The sequence below is a fragment of the Vulpes lagopus genome, chromosome 3, assembly GCF_018345385.1.
Source record: "Vulpes lagopus strain Blue_001 chromosome 3, ASM1834538v1, whole genome shotgun sequence".
NCBI classification, from domain to species: domain Eukaryota; kingdom Metazoa; phylum Chordata; class Mammalia; order Carnivora; family Canidae; genus Vulpes; species Vulpes lagopus.
Window position 1 is genome coordinate 144,083,968 of NC_054826.1, and position 19,259 is coordinate 144,103,226.

A 19,259-nucleotide genomic window follows, 5' to 3' on the forward strand; every position below is an offset into this window, starting at 1 on the left:
CTGACAAACAGTAAGATAAAGTCCAATATGGGATGGGCACAGGAAACCCTCTCTCAACACATTAGTCGAATAGGATCTCCTTCCTCAGCTCTGCAGGGACTAAAGAGGTAACAGTGGCTATTCTGCCGTCGGTTTTGTTTTAGACAATAGATGTCAATGGGACATAGAGTCAAGGGCAAAAACCCAGTTCCACATTTGGCAGGGTAGTGGGGTACACAATAAGGAGTCTGTGGCAAGTCTGGCCGTTTAGAGTGGGAGAGCTCTCTGGTGGCAGATTCCAGAGTGCAGGCTTTAGGAATTTCTAGTTCTTTCTTTAGGACCATCTTGAGAACCCTACCACATTGGAATTGGCCCTTCCTGTGACAACCAGCAATTTTCACTACATCATAATCCCAAGGGCTTTACTAGCACATCAAGCACAGGGAAAATATATGTGAAGTTTGCAATAAAGTAATTCCAGAATATCAAATCTATCTTGCTTGCTAGAATGAATATCCATGGAATTATTCTTCCCGTACATGGCAGGTAGAGTAGTTGCTACTGGATCACTGATTGACTGTTGGGTCAATTGCCTTCTGAAAGTGCCACATTGAATAATTATTCTGTAGCTCTTCCTGCATAACTGCAGTTTGATACCCTGGGACAGATAGTGCTAAGGTGGCTGATGCCCTTGGGGAGCCCAGCCAATATCAGTTCCTTTCATTGGTAGTTCACCTTCTTGGACTTCACTGTCAGTTAGCATGTATCTTCACAACCACATCATCAAGTTTGTATTCTTTCCCATGAGATCTTACAAAAAGGTCCACACTGTATAGCATACATAGTACAATTTTATTTTACACATATAACTTGTAGAGCATTCATCTGAGCTAACCAAAAAGCTACCATCTTGCTCTAAGGAAAATGTAATCCTTCAGGGAAAGGTGCAATGTATTAAAAGATTCAAGCCTGTTAATGCCCAGGGGGGATTTTTCTGCCTTCCCCTCCATCTGGGCTTTGTTCTCAACACATCCAATCAACAAACATTTACTCTACCTCCACCAGATACAGGGCATTCTACTTTTCTGCTTCTCTCCTCTTGCTTCAGTTTTATGATCATCCTGAACCGCTGTTTCCCTATCTTCATGGTGCTGGCCTGGATCTACTCTGTCTCCATGACTGTAAAGAGTATCGTCTTGGAGAAGGAGTTGAGACTGAAGGAAACCTTGAAAAATCAGGGTGTCTCCAATGCAGTGATTTGGTGTACCTGGTTCCTGGACAGCTTTTCTATCATGTCAATGAGCATCTTCCTTCTGACCATATTTATCATGGTAAGCCAGATGGAGAAATCCCAGAAAATCTTGAATAGTTTTGTACCTCCCAGCTCTCCTCCTACTAATGAACTCATGCCTGCAGTCATCTGGTCACCAAGGATAGCCTGATATGTAACTACCCAGCCATTTCAGCTGAAGTGGCCATATGCAGCTGCCCAGTCATTTCAGCCAAGATGGAAAAGACTAGTGTCTCCCCAAGGAGCCCCAGTATCATAGTGTGTCCCCTATTCCCACTTCCTGCCCAGTGACCCACAGTCTACAGAGATTACCTAAAAAAAAAAAGAAAAGAAAAATAAATTAAAAATTAATTAATTAATTAATTAATTTTAAAAAAGAGATTATCTAGCCCCATTCCATGGACTATACGGAGAAGCTACTGTTAGGAGAGCCCAACACAGAATGACTATATGTGCGAAGGGTTCTCTCTTTCAGACACGGAAGAAATGAGTACAAAGAGTGTTTTCCTGGGATTACTGTCTCAACCAGAAGCTGGGGTTAGAATGTGAGGAGCCTTTGCATTGTATTAGGAGAGCAGACCTAGACTGTTTATTAATTACCATCAGGGTCACACCATTCATGGCTTGACTGTAAGATATTCTGCAGCCCAAAAAGTCTCCAAGACATTTTGAAGGATGGGACTTAGAGTCTGTCCTTTCTCAGCAATAGAGTTTTTACAGCTGCCAGCAACATGCATAGGTTCATCCTCTGCAAACTTGCAGCTCCCTCACGAGCTAGACTTGGAAATAATGAAACATTATTTCATAATATATTCTTTTCCTCCATTTTTAGTTCCTCCACAGATTCTCTTTTGTACTTGTTAGATGATAAGTTTCATAAATTTGGGTAGTTTTTTATATTTATCTGGCAGGATTTCATATAAACTTCAGACTTTAGACCTTGCAGGCTCCTGTTATGATGCTATCAAGCTTGCTTTATCTTTCTACCGGTCATATTAAGTGCCCCTCTATACTAAGCAATGTGTGTGCTGAACCATAAACTCTGGCTAAGTGTGTCCTATCCCATGCTGGACCATACTGATGTCAACCTGATCCAAGAATGTTCCATCACATATTCTGTCCACCCAGCAAATACTCAGTTAAACCAAATCCTACCCCTTCTTTTTGCAGTAAAATGTATGATTCTGAAGGGTTTTGTTTTCAGCCTTAGTCAAACCCTGTGCTACAGCCCTATCAAAACCAGTGCTGATGTAGAGGTCAAGCGACCTAGCTTTAAATTTGTGGCTTTGAATTTGCAGGATCCGGGCAGCCCGGGTGGCTCAGCAGTTTGGCACTGCCTTTGGCCCAGGGCCTGATCTTGGAGACCTGGGATCGAGTCCCGCATCAGGCTCCCTGCATGGAGCCTGCCTATCCCTCTGCCTGTGTCTCTGCCTCTCTCTCTCATGAATAAATAAATAAAATCTAAAAATTAATTAATTAATTAATTAATTTGCAGGAATCTTGAGCTCAACAAAGATGATCCTTGTCTTCTTCTAGTGGTCCCTTGTTCCTTCTCAACCTTCAGTCTGCCCCTTTTCCCATTTCCAAGACGTTTTATGTCCTCCGAATTAAAGGAGTCAAAATGCACAAGTGTCTGACTTGTCATACATGTCTGACATACATGATATCTTGCAATGTCTGGTAAGTGACATTGAGATCTGCCTTCCTAAGAATGGACATTAAGACTTCAAAGCTTCTAGGACATGAGATAAAAAAATGTTCACTATGAGTTTCTTGCACAAAGGGGTTTCTCCTTGTGGGAACCAGATCATTGTTCCAGTGATGACGGAAACAGAATTTTGCACACCAAAATAGGATTCCTTAGAATGACACTCCCATCTTTGCCTTGTCCTTCCTTCCCACCTCAACTATGCAGGAAAGAAGCTGGAAGCTGGGACAATGGGAAGGTTCCAGTTATTCAAACTATTAGGAACAGAAAAGAAAAGTGGTCATTAGAGGAAGCCAAGATCTGTGAGGCTCTTGGGTCAGCCCAGTGACTTTCATCTCTGCTTGAGTTGATGAAAGACTGTATGGGCCTAGAAGTTTGTCAGACTTTGCTTTGAGCTGGGAAAAGAAATTTATTTATCTTAAAGTTCTTTTAGCCATAACCATATGTTCAGCCATGGAGTTGCTTTTACTGAGCTGTGTGATTAAGGAAAAGGAGTGAGCTTTCCATAGTGATGTGGAGAGCTCTTTGACACACAGGAGCTCTGAATCCCAATTTTGATTTTCATTTAGAGTTCCTTGGAGTTTGGTTGTAATTAAACCTAGCCCTCTTCGACCTTCCTTTGCCATTTGTTTTATCCTATTTTTCAATCTGTTCTGTTGGTGCCTGGCAAGCACAAGAGTGTGAATGAGGGAGAAATGGTAGCAATAGCAGACAAGTGGCACATTCATTCCTCTCAGTTCTTGCACACCCATGATAGATATCACTCATTTCTCTCGTTTCTATTAAGAAACCAGTCCTTCAGGGCACCACGAACAATTGATCAGAACCCATTCAAGAGATGAACCTATTTGTACCTTTATGTTCTCAAGAGAAGAGCAAGATGCTCTATATGTATTTGGAGCTCTGTGCAAAGGATGAAATTCCTCATAGGAGGTCTGTAGTAAAGGAGAAGCAAGAAGGCCTAATAAATTTGAACATCTCAGTTTATCCTATAATGGAAGTGAGCAGCAGCTCACTTAATGAAAATTGCTAATTTGGGCCTATTTTCTACATAGCCAAACTGATTGATCCACTTTGGCTGTGTAGAAATACTGAGTATTTACCTGGGTTCTATGCGTTTGTACAATACTGATGGAGAGGGAGGATTAATCCACTTCCAAGTGATGTGAATTAATTACTGATATTTTCACCAGTGTGAGTGGTAAATCTCAGAATACAAGTACACATGATTGAGTCAGCAGGCCAGGCCCCAAGCAAAATATTACAGTTTGTTGGGGAGTCTCCTGCCTCCTTTTTTTGTCCCTCATCTACTCAGTGTATCTTGGAGCTGTATGCTCTAAGATCTTCCTCCCTTGCTCTAGGCTTATTTCTCCCTTCCGACCAAGGATTTGCTTACTTAATACATAATGATTTCTTGTACTGATAGGCAGCCTAATGTGTTGCCCTCCCAGGGAGAATGGCACTCCGTGGATTAGAAGAATTCAATGGCATTGAGTCTCAAATGTAGATTTTGGGTACGAATGAGAGATGGTAAGAGAAATCACTGTGGAGTAAAGGGCTTCTGAAGGCCCAGAATCACAGCCACAGAGATCACCCCCAAAGAGAGATGGTTCCCTGGACAGGGGTAGAAAGTATTGACTCAGATGGCCTCTTTGGTTTCAGCATGGAAGGATCCTGCATTACAGCAACCCGTTCATCCTCTTCCTGTTCCTGTTGGCTTTCTCCACGGCTACGATCATGCAGTGCTTCCTGCTCAGCACCTTCTTCTCCAGAGCCAGCCTGGCAGCAGCCTGCAGTGGCGTCATCTACTTCACCCTCTACCTGCCACACATTCTCTGCTTTGCCTGGCAGGACCGGATGACAGCTGATCTCAAGATGGCTGTGGTGAGGGATCTTGGGCTCACCCCTAACATACAAAACATTTTGGCCAACGCATCTGTAGTAGTCCTGGAAAACTGGACTGCCCTTTGTGGGGATCCACTTTGCCTTTTGGATCAAAGGGACATAAGTTGTAAAGGCACAGGGCAAAAGTTGGGTCAGTCTTCATCTTGAGCTATGCAGCAGCAGTCCCTCCTTATCAAACCTGCCTGATAAGTCTGTCCTGGGATGCAACCAAAAACCAGCTCAACTCACAGGTCCTTTGTATTTCCACAAGAGGAGAAGAACTCAGCTCATTTCACTCACTTTTCTTTTTGCAACATGTGAGAAGATTCAGAAGGAGAGAGTTTACTCCCTAACTGTTCTGCCCAGAAAGATGTTTCCATTCATGAAAAGCATTTGTTTCTCTCCATAAAAAACTTGAATTTGAGTAGCTTATACAAGGGCTTTTATCATGTTCAACTACTGCATGCAGAAATGAGCCAGTTAAGAGCCAAGCCCTCTTGTCAGGAGAGGACTCTAGAAATTGGCTTTGATTGCTTAAGAAACAGATCTCTTAGTTCACAATCCCCAAACTAACAGCACTTTTTTAACCAATTTCAAATGGGCCATTTCCACCCTCTCATTAACCAGGCTTCCGGGTTCTTTAGAGTGCAGCTTTACTTGTCCTCCAGAACTTCCCTCCATAGTTTTCTATGCAATGGAGTCAAGAAAGGACCACCACCTGCCTCTTACTGGGGAAAGATCTAAGTTGTTCTGATAACTCACACTTATTTGGCTACAGAACTGCCAGGGTATCTGCCTTTTATGTCTCATGTTAAACAAGAAATTAATTGCTGCTATTTATAGCACCTAGTTTTCTAAATTGATCACAGTGGGCTAGTATCAAAATATCCTCATGGTCTAGCAGAGCTGGGCTGTCTTGGTATACTAGGTAGACATCAGTACTTTGAGACCGCAGCTAACTTCATGGGTGTGTGGATCCACCAAGAAGCTATAGGTCTGGCAGTGCATGGACCAAGACTGAGTTGAGATTTTTAAAATGGTTTTTGTGAACATACAGTTGGAGAATCTCTTCCTTCTAGAGAGAGACAGTTTGAACCCCACCCTGGGTCCTACAAACTCCAGAGAGGCCTCTGAGCAGAGGAAATGAGACCAGCCCATCCCTCTGTAGTGCTCTGGGGTTTCTGCCATGCCAGCGACCACCTGTGGAGACTTGGCTGGGGACCTTCCTCTTCGACTTCCTTTTGCACACCACCTATTTAGTTGACTTGTTCTCTCTACAGAGAACCCAAGGAAATGATTGCCCTTTTCTGGAGAGGAGAAAAGGTGATAGCAGTGGAATCTGAGGTTCTTCTGGCCTCACTGACAGACCTCAGGAGGTCATGGAACCATCCCTTGCCTGGCCCCCAAGACTGTTCTAGGACACTGATGACTTTGTGGAACTTCCTAATGGGATTCACACAAAGCAGCCCAAGTTATCTTTGTTCTAGCAAGAACTGTGTGATCTCAAGAAAGAGGTAGGAGGAAGGGAGAGAAGTAGGAAGGTGAACCTGAAGACCTGTGGTTCTTTGGTGTGTTGTGCTTTGTGCTGTTTGTCTTTCTATTACACAACTATATTCCACTGAACAGGTGACATGTGGCTCAGTGAGTGTAATGTCAGGTCCCTGAGGCATTTCCACATTCTCTTTCTGTAGGAAAACTGTCTTACCCCTCCCTGGGTTATTATACCTGGACACAAGCTGGACCACCCTTTTGGCCCTTGTGGGCATCTGGGTGCTGTTGGATGGGGTAAAAGACCTCTGTTCATCTTGTGTGCCCCTTTTGCCTCACTGCAGAGCCTGTTGTCCCCTGTGGCATTTGGGTTTGGCACTGAGTACCTGGCTCGCTTTGAGGAGCAAGGCCTGGGACTGCAGTGGAGCAATATTGGAAAGAGTCCCATGGAAGGGGACGAATTCAGTTTCCTGATGTCCATGAAGATGATGCTCCTTGATGCTGCTCTGTATGGCCTGCTTGCCTGGTACCTTGACCAGGTGTTTCCAGGTAAGGGTCAACTTCCATAAGGTAAAGATATTGATATTGGGTTTTTCAGATCTCCCGCCCTCACCCACCCTTCATCTAGTTTAAATCTTATCCTAAGTTCTTTTAATTAGGGCCCTTAGAGCCAGCATTTGAAACTGAAACTTAAGTCAAAAATCCATCAGTGAATACTGTTGGCTCTACTTTAGAAACAGATCTAGAATTCTGATCCCTTGTCACCACCTCTACCCCTACCTTCCCAGTCTAAGCCTCATTCCATAATCATTGTCTACCAGTCCGTTCTCCCCACTGTATTCAGAGATCCTTTCAGAATCTGCATCAGAAGATGTCAACCTTCTGTTCACATCTCTCCAGTGGCTTTTCCTCCTGTTCAGAGTAAAGTCCAGTGTCCCAGTCCTGGCCAATGTGATGCTTCATTATTAATACCCAACTATCTTCCTTGTTTCCTATCCTTGCCTTCTCCCTCATGTTCTCCATTCCGGCCACATCTGCCTCCTTACTGACTGACTGTTCTTTAATACACTAAGTACATTTCCTTCTCAGGACTTTTGAACCTGCTATTCTCACTGCCTGGAGCAGGTTTCTACACCCCCTCCCCCACCATGTCTGCAGGCTTACTTCCTCACTTTTATTCAGATGTATGTTCAGATGTCACTTCATCACTGGGATCTTTCCAGATTGAAAATATCTAGATATCTATCCCTATATAAATCACATTCCTTCAGTGCTTCTGTCCCCTTTATCCAACTTTATTTTTGAGACATCACTATCTGACATGATGCATCTTCACATGTTTGTTTATTGATTCTCCACCCTTAGTAGAATATGGGTCCATGAGAGCAGGCCCACAGTCTGTTTTGTTCAATGTTACAGGCTCAACACCATACATAATGCCTGATTTTTTGAGGACATTGAATAAATACCTGATTAACCTGCAGCATGGAAAGGCAACTTCTGAATCAAAATTGTTTGTTTGCACAGTTTCATATTTGCTTTATAGAAATCAGATTTTCCCTCAAATTAGTATTTTTTAGTAGCTAGAGAAGTTCCACTTCCATTCGAGTGGGCTCCAGGTCAACCAACAGTTACCTTGTGCCAGGCTTTTAGTGCTATGGCCAGAAGTAGACAGGGGAGAGTGAGGCTGGGCCCATCCCTGGGGCGGGAGGAATTCACATCATCTTGGGGCAGCCTGTATTGGGAGAAATACATAGGCAGCAGCCCTGGAATAGGAGAAAGATTATAAAGCTGAGCCAGGAGGCCTGGGTTTGGATCCTAGCTGTGTGATTATATTAGTTTCCTAGGGCTGCCATAACAAAGCACTACAAACTGGGTAGCTTAAAACAACAAATTTTTTTTTGTCTCTCAGTTCTGGAGGCTAGAAATAGAAAATCAAGGTGTTGGCAGGGCCATGCTCCTCTGAAATCTGCAGGGGAAGGAGCTTTCCCTGCCTCTTCCAGCTTCTGATGGTTTTTCAACAACAATCTCTGTCTTCACACAGTGTTCTCCCTGTGTGTGTGTCTGTCTTTACCCAGCCGTCTTCTAAGGACACCAGATATATTGGATTAGGCTCCCATCTAGTCCTTTGTGACTTAATCTGAACTAAGCACATTACCAGTAACTATTTCCAAACAAAGCCAAGTCATAGGCCTCTGTTTTTTCCTGATATCAAATGTGTTGTTTTTTCCCAAAATCGAATATTTCTCTAATACTAGCCAGGTGTCAAACAATCAAGTCAGTTCTGACAGTAACTACCCAGAATTAGCACAGACCCCACAAACAGATTCAGTCCTACAAGACTGTTCCCACTTCAGATGTAGCCACAAATGCAATGCCCAGGCTACCCACTGTGGTCCACCTGACTACAAATTCAGGAGTTCTCACAACTATCCCCCACCCTCCAGTCTCAATTAATTCACTAGAATGACTTACAGAACTCAGGGAAGTAGTCTACTTACAATTACAGTTTTTAATAAAGAATATAGCTCAGGAGCAGCCAAATGGAAGAGATTCATAAGGGGAGGGTGAGGAGGGGTAGTGCATGGAGCTTCCATACTCTCTCCATGTGCACTACTCTCCCAGCACCTGGATGTGCTCAGCAACATGGAAACTCTCTGAATCTCCTTGAAGAGTTTTTATAACTCAATCTCCAGCCCCCTTCCCCTCCCTCAAGATAGAGAGTGGGGCTGAAAGTTTCCATCCTCTTTTCCCAGGCCAGGGCCTCCTGGTGACCAGCCCCATTCTGAAGCTATCTAGGGGCCTGGAGTCGCCTTATTAGCATAAACTCAGGTGTGGTTGAGAAAGGGGCTCCACTCATTATGAACAACAAAAGACATTCCTGTTGCTCAGGAAATTCCAAGGGTTTTACAAGCTCTGTGCTGGGGAACTGGGGACAAGACCAAGTATTATTTTGTATTCTACAGTGGACCTCAACACATCTTTTTGAGAGGGTGGGAGTGCTCAATTCAACCCATAACAGTGACTTTGAGCAATACATTTGACCTTGCTCTGCCTTAACTTTTCTACTTACTGCGCCGCTAGAAGGAGATCTAATAAGTGAAAATTAGTTGGATTGAAAATGAAATTTGTCCATAACTCAAGAGCTTTATTTTAGCCAAGCTAAAGCTTTATTTTGTCCAATAACTATATGTTAGGGTCAGCACTAGTTTTGGGGAGAAAAGGGATGGAAAAGACAGACCCAAACCTGCCCTTAAAGGGCTGACAGTCTAGCAGCCATAGAACATGGGATAATATTAAATAAGCAAAGGTAATGTTCTCAAAAAATTAACATTTTATAGGGAGCAAAGTCTCCTAAGAGAGCTGACTAGAAATTTGGGAGTCTTTTCCTTGGAATCCAGTAGAATGGGCTGGTTAAGATCAGTGGTTTAGAACCAGATTGCCAGTATTGGAATTCCCACACCTCTGTTTAATTAGCTGTGACCTCGGACAGATGATTCAAACTCAACGTGCCTCTGCCTCTGTTTCCTTATCCACAAGAATACCAGAACCTATCTCTTGAGGACACCAGAACCTATCCCTTTAGTCCTCTCTGTTGAGTCCTCTCTCAACAGAGAGGACTAAATTTTTAACACATGGAAAGTGCTTACAATAATGCCCGATGTAGAAAGAACATCTGACAAATGTTAGTGACTGTCATCATTATTTTTATTATTGTCTGGTAATTTTTAAGAAGGGCATGATTGAGTTCTTTAATAAAACGTTTTCTTGGAAAACCATTTTCAACCAAGATCATCAGTCTTAGTGTTGCTGGTTCTAGCCCAAAAAAGTGACCTTTTGAATTAAAACAATTTGGAAGGAGTAGTCTTTGTGGTAGCCTGTGGATAGCTGTGTAATGCTTATGAACTTTTAATATCTAGAGTTATACTTTGAGGTTCAGATAGATAAATTCTCGATTTTATAGAGCTGTGGTAAGGTAGGACTACTAAGGCTTTTTCTCTTATTTACCTGTCATTTCTAGGGAACTATGGAACCCCTCTTCCTTGGTACTTCCTTCTACAAGAGTCCTACTGGCTTGGTGGTGAAGGTGAGTTATTTAAATTCTTTTAATTAAAAATAACTCCTCTCTCTGCACTTCCTCTCCCCCCAAAAAAACCCTTAGCATTTGAAACTAGCTTCTTTGGCTACATCCTGAACTTGTGTGGGCTCCTTACATTAAGTGTGTAGTTCCTGATTAGTCAGCTGCCACTTGGGGCTCTGCCACTGCTGCAGCCTCATAGCTTCCGGGAACCCACCTTCTGCGGTAGCTGGGCCAGGGTGAATGGCTGAGCATTAATAAAGCCTTGTGTCCTATATAACTCTCGCCCAGGGGATTAAATTGCCCTAGTAAAAAAAGGCATAACCACTTTAGGGTGCAAATGACTTTTTTCAACTCCTCAATTTAAAGCAAAGAGAGAAAAAAAAAATAAAGCAAAGAGATTCACAGAATAATGAAAGAAACTATGCACTGGTCTTTTGCCCCCTCTCCTGCTTTTTTACTTCTTCCCAAAATACAAATCAATTCTCTCTCCTAAGGGAAAGGCCCATCCAGAGGCTGCGGCAGAGCTATGATCTTCAAGGCAAACACTCCTAGACTCTTCTAAAATTCATCTCACTTGTGATTGAAGAAGAGAGCTAAGGGGCATTTGCCCAGAATGCATCTTAGATAAAATTTATCTTTCCTACTAGACAAGACAGGAGGCCCAGGGAGAGTTCTAGAAGTTCCGTAGGCTCTTTTGAGAGGTATGGGAAGGCAAGAAATTCCTGACCTGAGAGCTGGGGGCGTCCTTGGAGCTGGGAGTTTCTGGAAGCAAAGGAAATACTTTCCAATCTGTTTGTTACTCACCTACCTGCACGTTCCTTTGTATTTTGGGGCCTGGGCCAGGATTTATCATTTAAGCACTCAGATAGATATTTGTTTTCTCTAGGGCGTTAGCCTAGGGCCTTTAAAAGGCTTGGGCAGTTGTTTTGTTTTGTTTTTATGATTCAAACAAACAGGAATTCGACAGCTCAGTATTTTTCCATTATGTTGGTCTGTCTGTCTTGTCTATGGACTTTTACATTTCAACTATAATAAGGTTATAATCCATTATAAATGAGGATTTTCATCACAAGAATGTGTTGTTGGACTATTTCTAATTTCAGTGAATATCAGTACTTGTGGGCATTTTTTCCCCTCAACAGTTTCAGCAGATAATCTGCCTCTCAAAAAAGAAATTCTTAAAACAAATGCTCCTTCAAAAATGAATCACCTATATTTTTGCTAACAGAAGCCAAATATTTTTCACCTGCCTCACAGTCTAGACTGAAATGGATTCCTAAATCTCTAAAATCAGAAAAGAGGGGTGCCTGGGTGGCTCAGTCAGTTAAGCATCCAGCTCTTGGTTTTGGCTCAAGTCTTGGTCTCAGGATCATGGGATGGAGCCCCATGTTCGCACATGCTCACTCGCACACACTCTTTCTCTCAAAAATAAATAAAATCGGAAGAGATGAGTTTCCCCACCAACTCCCCCTCCTCACAAATGAAGAAATGGAGTCCAAGAGGATCAGTGTCTTGCCCATGTTCCTGCTGGTCACTTGGGACAAAGTCTGAAACTGGGAAACACATTTCCTGGCAAGGAACTCACTCAATGACTAAACTATATAGAATATTTCCCCCTGCTATTTTGTTACATGTTAGTGCAGTAGGAGAGCTAGTAAAGTGATCAAAGGAATTGTGGGCAGTAGAGTTGAAAATCCTTCAGGAAGCAGAAACAGAAGTGCTAAAGGTGGCAGGTCCCTGACCACGAAGCCCATTACTTACTGCTCCACCTACAGTCTGTAGATCTACGGAGGGCAGCCAGGAGTGTTGGAGGCTCTGGTTGGTTGCTGCATTAAAAAACTCCTCCTGCCCACATCTGTGCTCTTGAGCCAGAGCCTTTAGATGTTTGACGACAGTTTCCTCCTCCCCCTGCTTTCCTCTGTGGCTGGCTTGCTCTTCTGCTTCTCTTCCCCTTCCAGGATATCCTTTTAAACCAAATGCCAAGTTTGCACACATACACACACACACACACACACACACACACACGCTTCTGTGTGTGTGTGCGTGTATGCAGATGTGTAAGAGAGTATGTGTATATGCATCAGTGTGAGAATGTATGTGTTTATGCCACACCTCACAATTTATATAAGCCTCAACCAGGCTCAACTCTGGTGTTGGTCCCAAAAGACTTGAATACCCATAAAAATGCTCAGGTAAAAAAAAATGCTCAGGTAAATTATTTCTCCATCTGTAATTTAAGCTGGCTATCCATCATATCACCTTGAACAAGCTTTTTTCAAGGTTCACTATGGCTTTGACATGTGTTTGATTAGAGTTAGAAGTACCATTGGTGAGGTAAAGAAAACTAACTCATTGCAAGTTGAGTCCTGGTTTTGTTAATATTTTTTAAAATCTTAATTTCTGACATTGTGGGTGCTTGCTGGCAGGTTAAGAGGATGAGGTGAAACACCTTTATAAAACTCCATCTGGGCTCAGCAAGGGTTAATAAGCCAGCCAAGCCAGGAGGCACTGGCGGTCATTTTCAGAACTTTACAGGCCCACAGGTCAGTGGCCGGCAGAGCCATGCTCAGGGCTGATCCCCGGGAATGGTCTTCTGAGGGAACTGGGTTTTCCAGCTGTGACAGGAAATTCTGGCAGCCTGTCCTTCTCCCCTTCTTTTCCTGCCTTTACTGATTGTTAGCTCTCACCAGAAGTAACCATGGCTTCTGGTTGATGCAGGGTGTTCGACCAGAGAAGAAAGAGCCCTGGAAAAGACGGAACCCATAACAGAGGAAATGGAGGATCCAGAACACCCAGAAGGAATAAATGGTAAAAACCTCAATAAAGAATGCAGAGCAGAGGCAAGGAGAAGGTGCAGGGTACCATAAAAGGATGGAGCAATACACTTCATGACAGCGGTTCCGTGGACGGACCCCAGAAAACCGATTCTGTTGACAGGGGTTAAGCCTGATAGCTTCTCAAGGGCTGAGCTGCACGTGTGTGGCATGAATGGTCCAGCCAGACATTAACGCATATTTCCTGGAGAAAGCAAATCCCAAGTATGTGGTGTGTTTGTGCCCTTGTTAGGCAAGTCCCGAGTGAGTTGCACAAATGTGCTGACTTCCGAGGATTTAGCAAGAACAATAACTTGGGTCACTGGGACTTAAAGCGGATATGAGCTATAAGGAAAGACAAAAATAAATGCTTCTGTGCACAGGAGGAAGGAGTCTAGTGGAACTGACTACACTTCATTCGTGGTTTACAAATCTACAAGCCCATTCATTCAAACCATCAAAAGCCTTTCCTGACCATGGAAGTTACCTAATAATTCCTGAATAAATGGATTAGGGTTGCAAGTGTTCCCTGTCTTTGCTTTCCTTGCCTTCATTAGACCAGTTCTGTACTTCTCCCCATGGTCTCATCCCCTAGGTATATGTACTTCTCTGTGAATGCTAAAATGCTCTTGCTATCCTCACCTTGGGTCAGAGAAGGAACATGGCCTCTGGACTTGGCCCACCACCACATAAGAGGGTCCAGTCTCCAGGCCTCTTGCCCAGCCCAGGTTGCCATTTCACAAAGCTGAGGTCAGTGATCTCTGGCTCCTCAGAGAGCTGATGTTCAGTTAAACGGTGCTTCTGGGAAGGCCCACCTCCCAGAGTGGAATTGCTGGCAAGGCCAAATCAGGGGGCTGGGGCCAACTCTCATCTTAGTTATAGGAGATACTGGAAGTATCATCCATAGGAGAAGTATCAAGATGTTGTTTTGCATGGGAGTCAATGCTCAGAACTCCAATGTTAATAAATTAAGTGGTGCTGTACAGGGTGAACGAAAGCATAGAGGGACTGAAGGTAGAGAGAAGTGGACAACACGGTAAGGAGGGTCTGCACTGGAAGGGTGTGGAAGTGGATGAGTGGAGGGGTGGAGTTTGAGGGGCAGTGATGAGGAAGAGTGGACCATCCTACCCAGTAACTGACAAACTCTGAAGTTCTAAGGAGTAAGAAGTCTGTTTTAGGCAAGATTAACACAAAAGCTCGAGCCAAGGTGACCAGAAGAAGGGCAGTTACAGGAGTGGACATGGGAGAGCCCGAGGGAAAGTTATGTTTTGGGAGGAAGTTAAGAAGCCTGAGTCACTATGAAGCCCATGAGGAAATGCTCCATGGCCTGTTGGAAATGACAGCCTGGGCTGAAGATTGAACTTCGGGCTAACTCTCCCTGTATATAGTGAGTGCACTCTGGGTTCAAATTCCAGCTCTGTCGTTCATGAGCTGTGTGACCTTGATTGGATATTTGCTGTCTCTGTGCCTTGGGTTTCCCCATCTATAAAAATGGGTATAACAACATCTATCTCCATGGAACTGTTGTAAAGGTAAAATGAGGTAATCTATATACAGCACTTAAACAATGCCTGGCACATAGTAACTACTCAATAAATATTAGGTACTATTATTACCATTATTATTTTGTAGTCATCCTTACAAAGGTCACAGCTAATGCCATGGGGGCAAAAGACATAGTCTGAGGAGTCAGCCTTGAGGAATGTGTTCAATAGAGCATTATACATACATCATGTTAATTTTTTTTTTCCTCCAAGACTCCTTCTTTGAACGTGAACTTCCAGGCTTGGTTCCTGGGGTATGTGTGAAAAATCTGGTGAAGATTTTTGAGCCCTACAGCAGACCAGCTGTGGACCGTCTTAACATTACCTTCTACGAGAACCAGATTACTGCATTCCTTGGTCACAACGGAGCAGGGAAAACCACTACTTTGTGAGTTTTCAGGCAATAGCCTGTATTGCTTTTCTAACCACTCATTTTCTGGCTCTCTTCTGCCCCATTAGCTGTAGTCTTTTCTTTCCCATTGAGTATTAGTGACAACAGTGTACCATGTATTTGTGTCCTGAGGGTGTGTAAAGCACACTGCAGTATTCAAAGCTCATTCATATTCATTGTTTTATTTGATCCTCACAAGAAGTGGAAGAGGGCAGTGAAATAAGTTTATGGTCCCCTTTCTGTGCTGGGGAAGTGTACATCTAGAGAGTCGAAGTGACTTTCTGGGGTCACCAACTTGTAATGGTCCAGTGAGGACAAGAGCCAGATCTTTTCAGTTGACTGGTCTCTGACACCGTGAGCCTGTTTTCCCATCCTCAAGCTCTCCAGTATTACTACCATCAATAATGGTGCTAAAGTCATGGCTATCATCATCACATGACCTTGGTCCATAGAGTACTACTTATTTTCAAAGGGGATTCCTTTTCCTATCTGTTTTGTAGAAAGTAAAAAGGGTATGGTCCCTAGCGGGACGTTTGGGGTAACCACTTGGTGATTGAAGGTAAAGTTCAGGGAAGGTGCAAGTTCTGCATAGAAAGGTCAGGAAGCTCCCCTGGCTTTTCTAAGGGAGCAGAGCGCCACCTGCTGAGAAGGAGAAAGGGGCTAGCTAAAGTTTCCCAAGGAGCGTCAGAGGGCAGGCCTCTCAAGGGGCAGGGAAGCCATGTGATACCCGGTCTTCAAGTCCTATGACCTCTTACAGAGCCCCAGGAAGGAACAGCAGTATACACCCTACGTTGGAATGTTCTCTGAGGGCGGTTCAGTGTGAATGGAATGTGGGGCCAGTGCCATTATATTTGGTTCTGTTTCCCTCTAGTGGTTGATCAACAGAGATTTCAGCTTCTATGTACAAATTCAGATAACCTGAGATAATATCTGAACTCAGGGACAGAGCTGGCTGGCCCAGACAGTACTAAATCCAACTGATTGCTCACCTTGTTAACTAATATGGTCAGAGAGTCCAGAGCACCATCCACGACCTCAGGGCTTCTCAAGGCAAACACATTACTTCATCGACTGCTGAAATGCAATTTTCCCTGGGGGTTGAAACACACTGTTTAATAAAAAATAGTAATAATAATTTTGAGTTTTACTTTATGCTGGCACAGTTCTAAGTGCTTTACAAGTATAAACTCATTTAATCCTCACAACAAGCCCAGGAGGTAGACATCATTATTTCTCATTTTACCAAAAAAAAAAAAAAAAAAAAAAAAAAAAAAAAAAAAGGCCAACATTCCTATTGAACTTCTTGTTTTGAATCCAAAAATGATATCATTGATGGTAATTCCCCTGCCTGCCTTCAGTTATTTAATCAACAAAGACAGATTGAATGCCTGGGCTCTCATTAAGATCCTCCCCTATGCTTCATAATAATGACATCGGCACAGTATTGACCTATGCATCACATGCCTTTAATTGAGCCCCCGCAGCACCAGACCAGTGATGGCTGTGCCGGGTAGGGACCTTTGGCTGTAAGTGAATGTTCTGCAGCTGGGAACCCTGAGGACCCATAAGGGCCTGCCTGGGGCAGTAGGAAATAAATAGAAGCAGAGAAGGCAGATGTGGTCATTGGCAGTAGGGGCTGGATGTGCACACTGACTCTAAAGCCTGTATGGGAAACTTTTGGTCCCCATAACTAATAATGGTTTGGGTTCAGTTGAGAGCCAAGACAGGAATCCCTGTGAAAGTCCTCACCAACCCTGGAGTGGGGCTACTAAAGGTCATCTTTTCTGCCACTGACTCCTACATTTGGCAGGTCCATCCTGACGGGTCTGTTGCCACCAACATCAGGGACAGTGCTCATTGGAGGAAAGGACATCGAAACCAGCCTGGATGCAGTCCGGCAGAGTCTTGGCATGTGTCCACAGTACAACATCCTCTTCCACCAGTAAGAAGAACAGCACTTAAGACCCTCTCCATGCCTTATTCTTACCCTGCCCTCACAACACACGTGTTCTCTAGAGCTGAGCTCAAGGATGCCAGTTCTAGGGGCAGGAGGCAGTATTTCTGTTTGGTTTCCTCATGCTCAAGGTCTTTTGTCTTGCTTGCTATGACAGGTATCCTTCAGAAAGACTATTATCTCTGGCACTGGGCGCTGAGCTCTACCCCCTCAGAAGAGTAATGCCTTCTGATCTACTGGCCCATCCTGAGCCCCTGCACTCAGCCCTGAAATACTCCCTCTCAGAGACCAAGAGAGGAAACCATTGTTCCTTTTTCTTTCTTAAGCCGGGCACTAAAAACTGACTTTTCAGGAGGCTTTTCAATTGCTTTTTTCCTCAAACTTTTATTTATTATTTAGAGAGTGATATATAGTAATTAAGGAAAGGAAGGGAGGAAATATAGATTAAAAGAAAAAATAGAAATCACCTGTAATTTCACCATCCAGAGATAACTTCAAAAAATAATCTTTATGTTTATATACTATACCATTGTATAAATCTGCTGTCCCCTCTTATTAGATATTTAATAGGATCTGGGTTTTGTTTTTTGTCTCATAAACAGCATCACAATGAACATCTTAATTGCTAAAACTTTGTGCTCATCCTTAATTATTCCTATAAGGTAAATCATTAGAGGTGGAGTTGCTGAGCCCATTGCCTCTCTCATTGCCCTGTCCCTTAGCCTCACAGTGGCTGAACACATCCTGTTCTATGCCCAGCTGAAAGGGAAGTCCTGGGAAGAGGCCCAGCTGGAGATGGAAGCCATGTTGGAGGACACCGGCCTCCACCACAAGAGGAACGAAGAAGCTCAGGATCTATCAGGTGCTTAGTATTGGAAAAAGTCAAGGCTACAGATGGCAGATCCATTGTCTTCCAGTACACTGGCAGAACGGGAGGCTTATAAGAAACCTCCTAAGACGTAGAGCACTTCTGTAAAGTTATTCTGTGCACCAAAGAGCAATTCACCTCTGGATTGTTTCCCACATAGAACCCTATCTTGTACCATCCTGAGCTTTATTTGTTCTGATGTTCTTGTGTTTGAACTAAAATGTAAGAACAGCCTTCAAATGGTTTTATCTGTTTCTGCATTTCTTGTCTTTTCTGCATTTAAAGAGGCCTGTATACCACTAGGGTTCAAACATTGTATCAACATCTAAGGAGGCAGCTTCAAGCTGCTACTGGACTTAAGGGTTCCTCCCCCACCCCACCCCCCACCCTGATGCCACCAGCCCTGGGCCTTTCTCCTCCCATCCTCCACAGCCCTTGTGACTCTGTTGCCCTGGATCTACCTCTAGGTGGCATGCAGAGGAAGCTGTCTGTTGCCATTGCTTTCGTGGGAGGTGCCAAAGTTGTTATTTTGGATGAGCCCACCTCTGGGGTGGACCCCTACTCGAGACGCTCAATTTGGGACCTGCTCCTGAAGTACCGCTCAGGTAACAGCCACTGCTTGGTGGCCTGTGCTCCCACTGAGGTTTAATCTGTGATTCCTGCTCTCACACATGGTTCTTTGGAACTGAGCATACTCAACAGCCATAACTACACTCCAGTAGAGTGTGAGCAGTGACGAGTGAATTCAAATTCCAGTGGAAGCTTCCTGAAATTTTTACACCAATATAGACAGGAAGTCATTGATGGAGCAGCCTACTTCCCAAAATATTCTAAAAGGTTTTCTCAACCTGTAGTCCTCTCTGGAACAATCCATGCAGCTGTAAGTGAAATTCTTCTTGACTAAGAAGACCGAAGTCGCAGGCAGACATCCCAGGAAACTCCATAGCTGTCAGATGACCACTCAGGGCCAGGTGTGAAGGTGACACACAGGTATCCAGTGCTCCAAAGGAACTGCAGATAGCAGTGTCTCAAAATGGGATATTCTTTCCCCAATCCCAGTACCTTCTAACCAGAGGGATCAGATCCAGAAAGATAGCAGGCAGAGCTCAGAGTGCCTATTAACGAATGTGAGAGCGTGGCTCAATCCCAGGGTCGCCTTGCCATCCTGGAATCCTCATTATCATTATCTTTTAATGACATCTCCCATTGGTTTCAGAGTATGTGTGTTTTCTTTGCAAAGATTGTAAGCGCAGTGGTA

General features: G+C 43.8%; 1 protein-coding gene across 1 annotated transcript in view; it reads left to right on the forward strand.

Moving 5' to 3' along the window:
• ABCA4 (ATP binding cassette subfamily A member 4) overlaps positions 1 to 19,259 on the forward strand; it is a 128,766-nt gene that overhangs the window by 56,622 nt on the left and 52,885 nt on the right. The window contains exons 14-22 of the mRNA XM_041748552.1: positions 1,088 to 1,310; positions 4,641 to 4,862; positions 6,695 to 6,899; positions 10,372 to 10,437; positions 13,150 to 13,239; positions 15,002 to 15,176; positions 16,990 to 17,121; positions 17,856 to 17,995; positions 18,469 to 18,606. Of these exons, the coding sequence (XP_041604486.1) occupies positions 1,088 to 1,310; positions 4,641 to 4,862; positions 6,695 to 6,899; positions 10,372 to 10,437; positions 13,150 to 13,239; positions 15,002 to 15,176; positions 16,990 to 17,121; positions 17,856 to 17,995; positions 18,469 to 18,606 (1,391 nt within the window). The remainder of the gene's footprint in view (positions 1 to 1,087; positions 1,311 to 4,640; positions 4,863 to 6,694; positions 6,900 to 10,371; positions 10,438 to 13,149; positions 13,240 to 15,001; positions 15,177 to 16,989; positions 17,122 to 17,855; positions 17,996 to 18,468; positions 18,607 to 19,259) is intronic.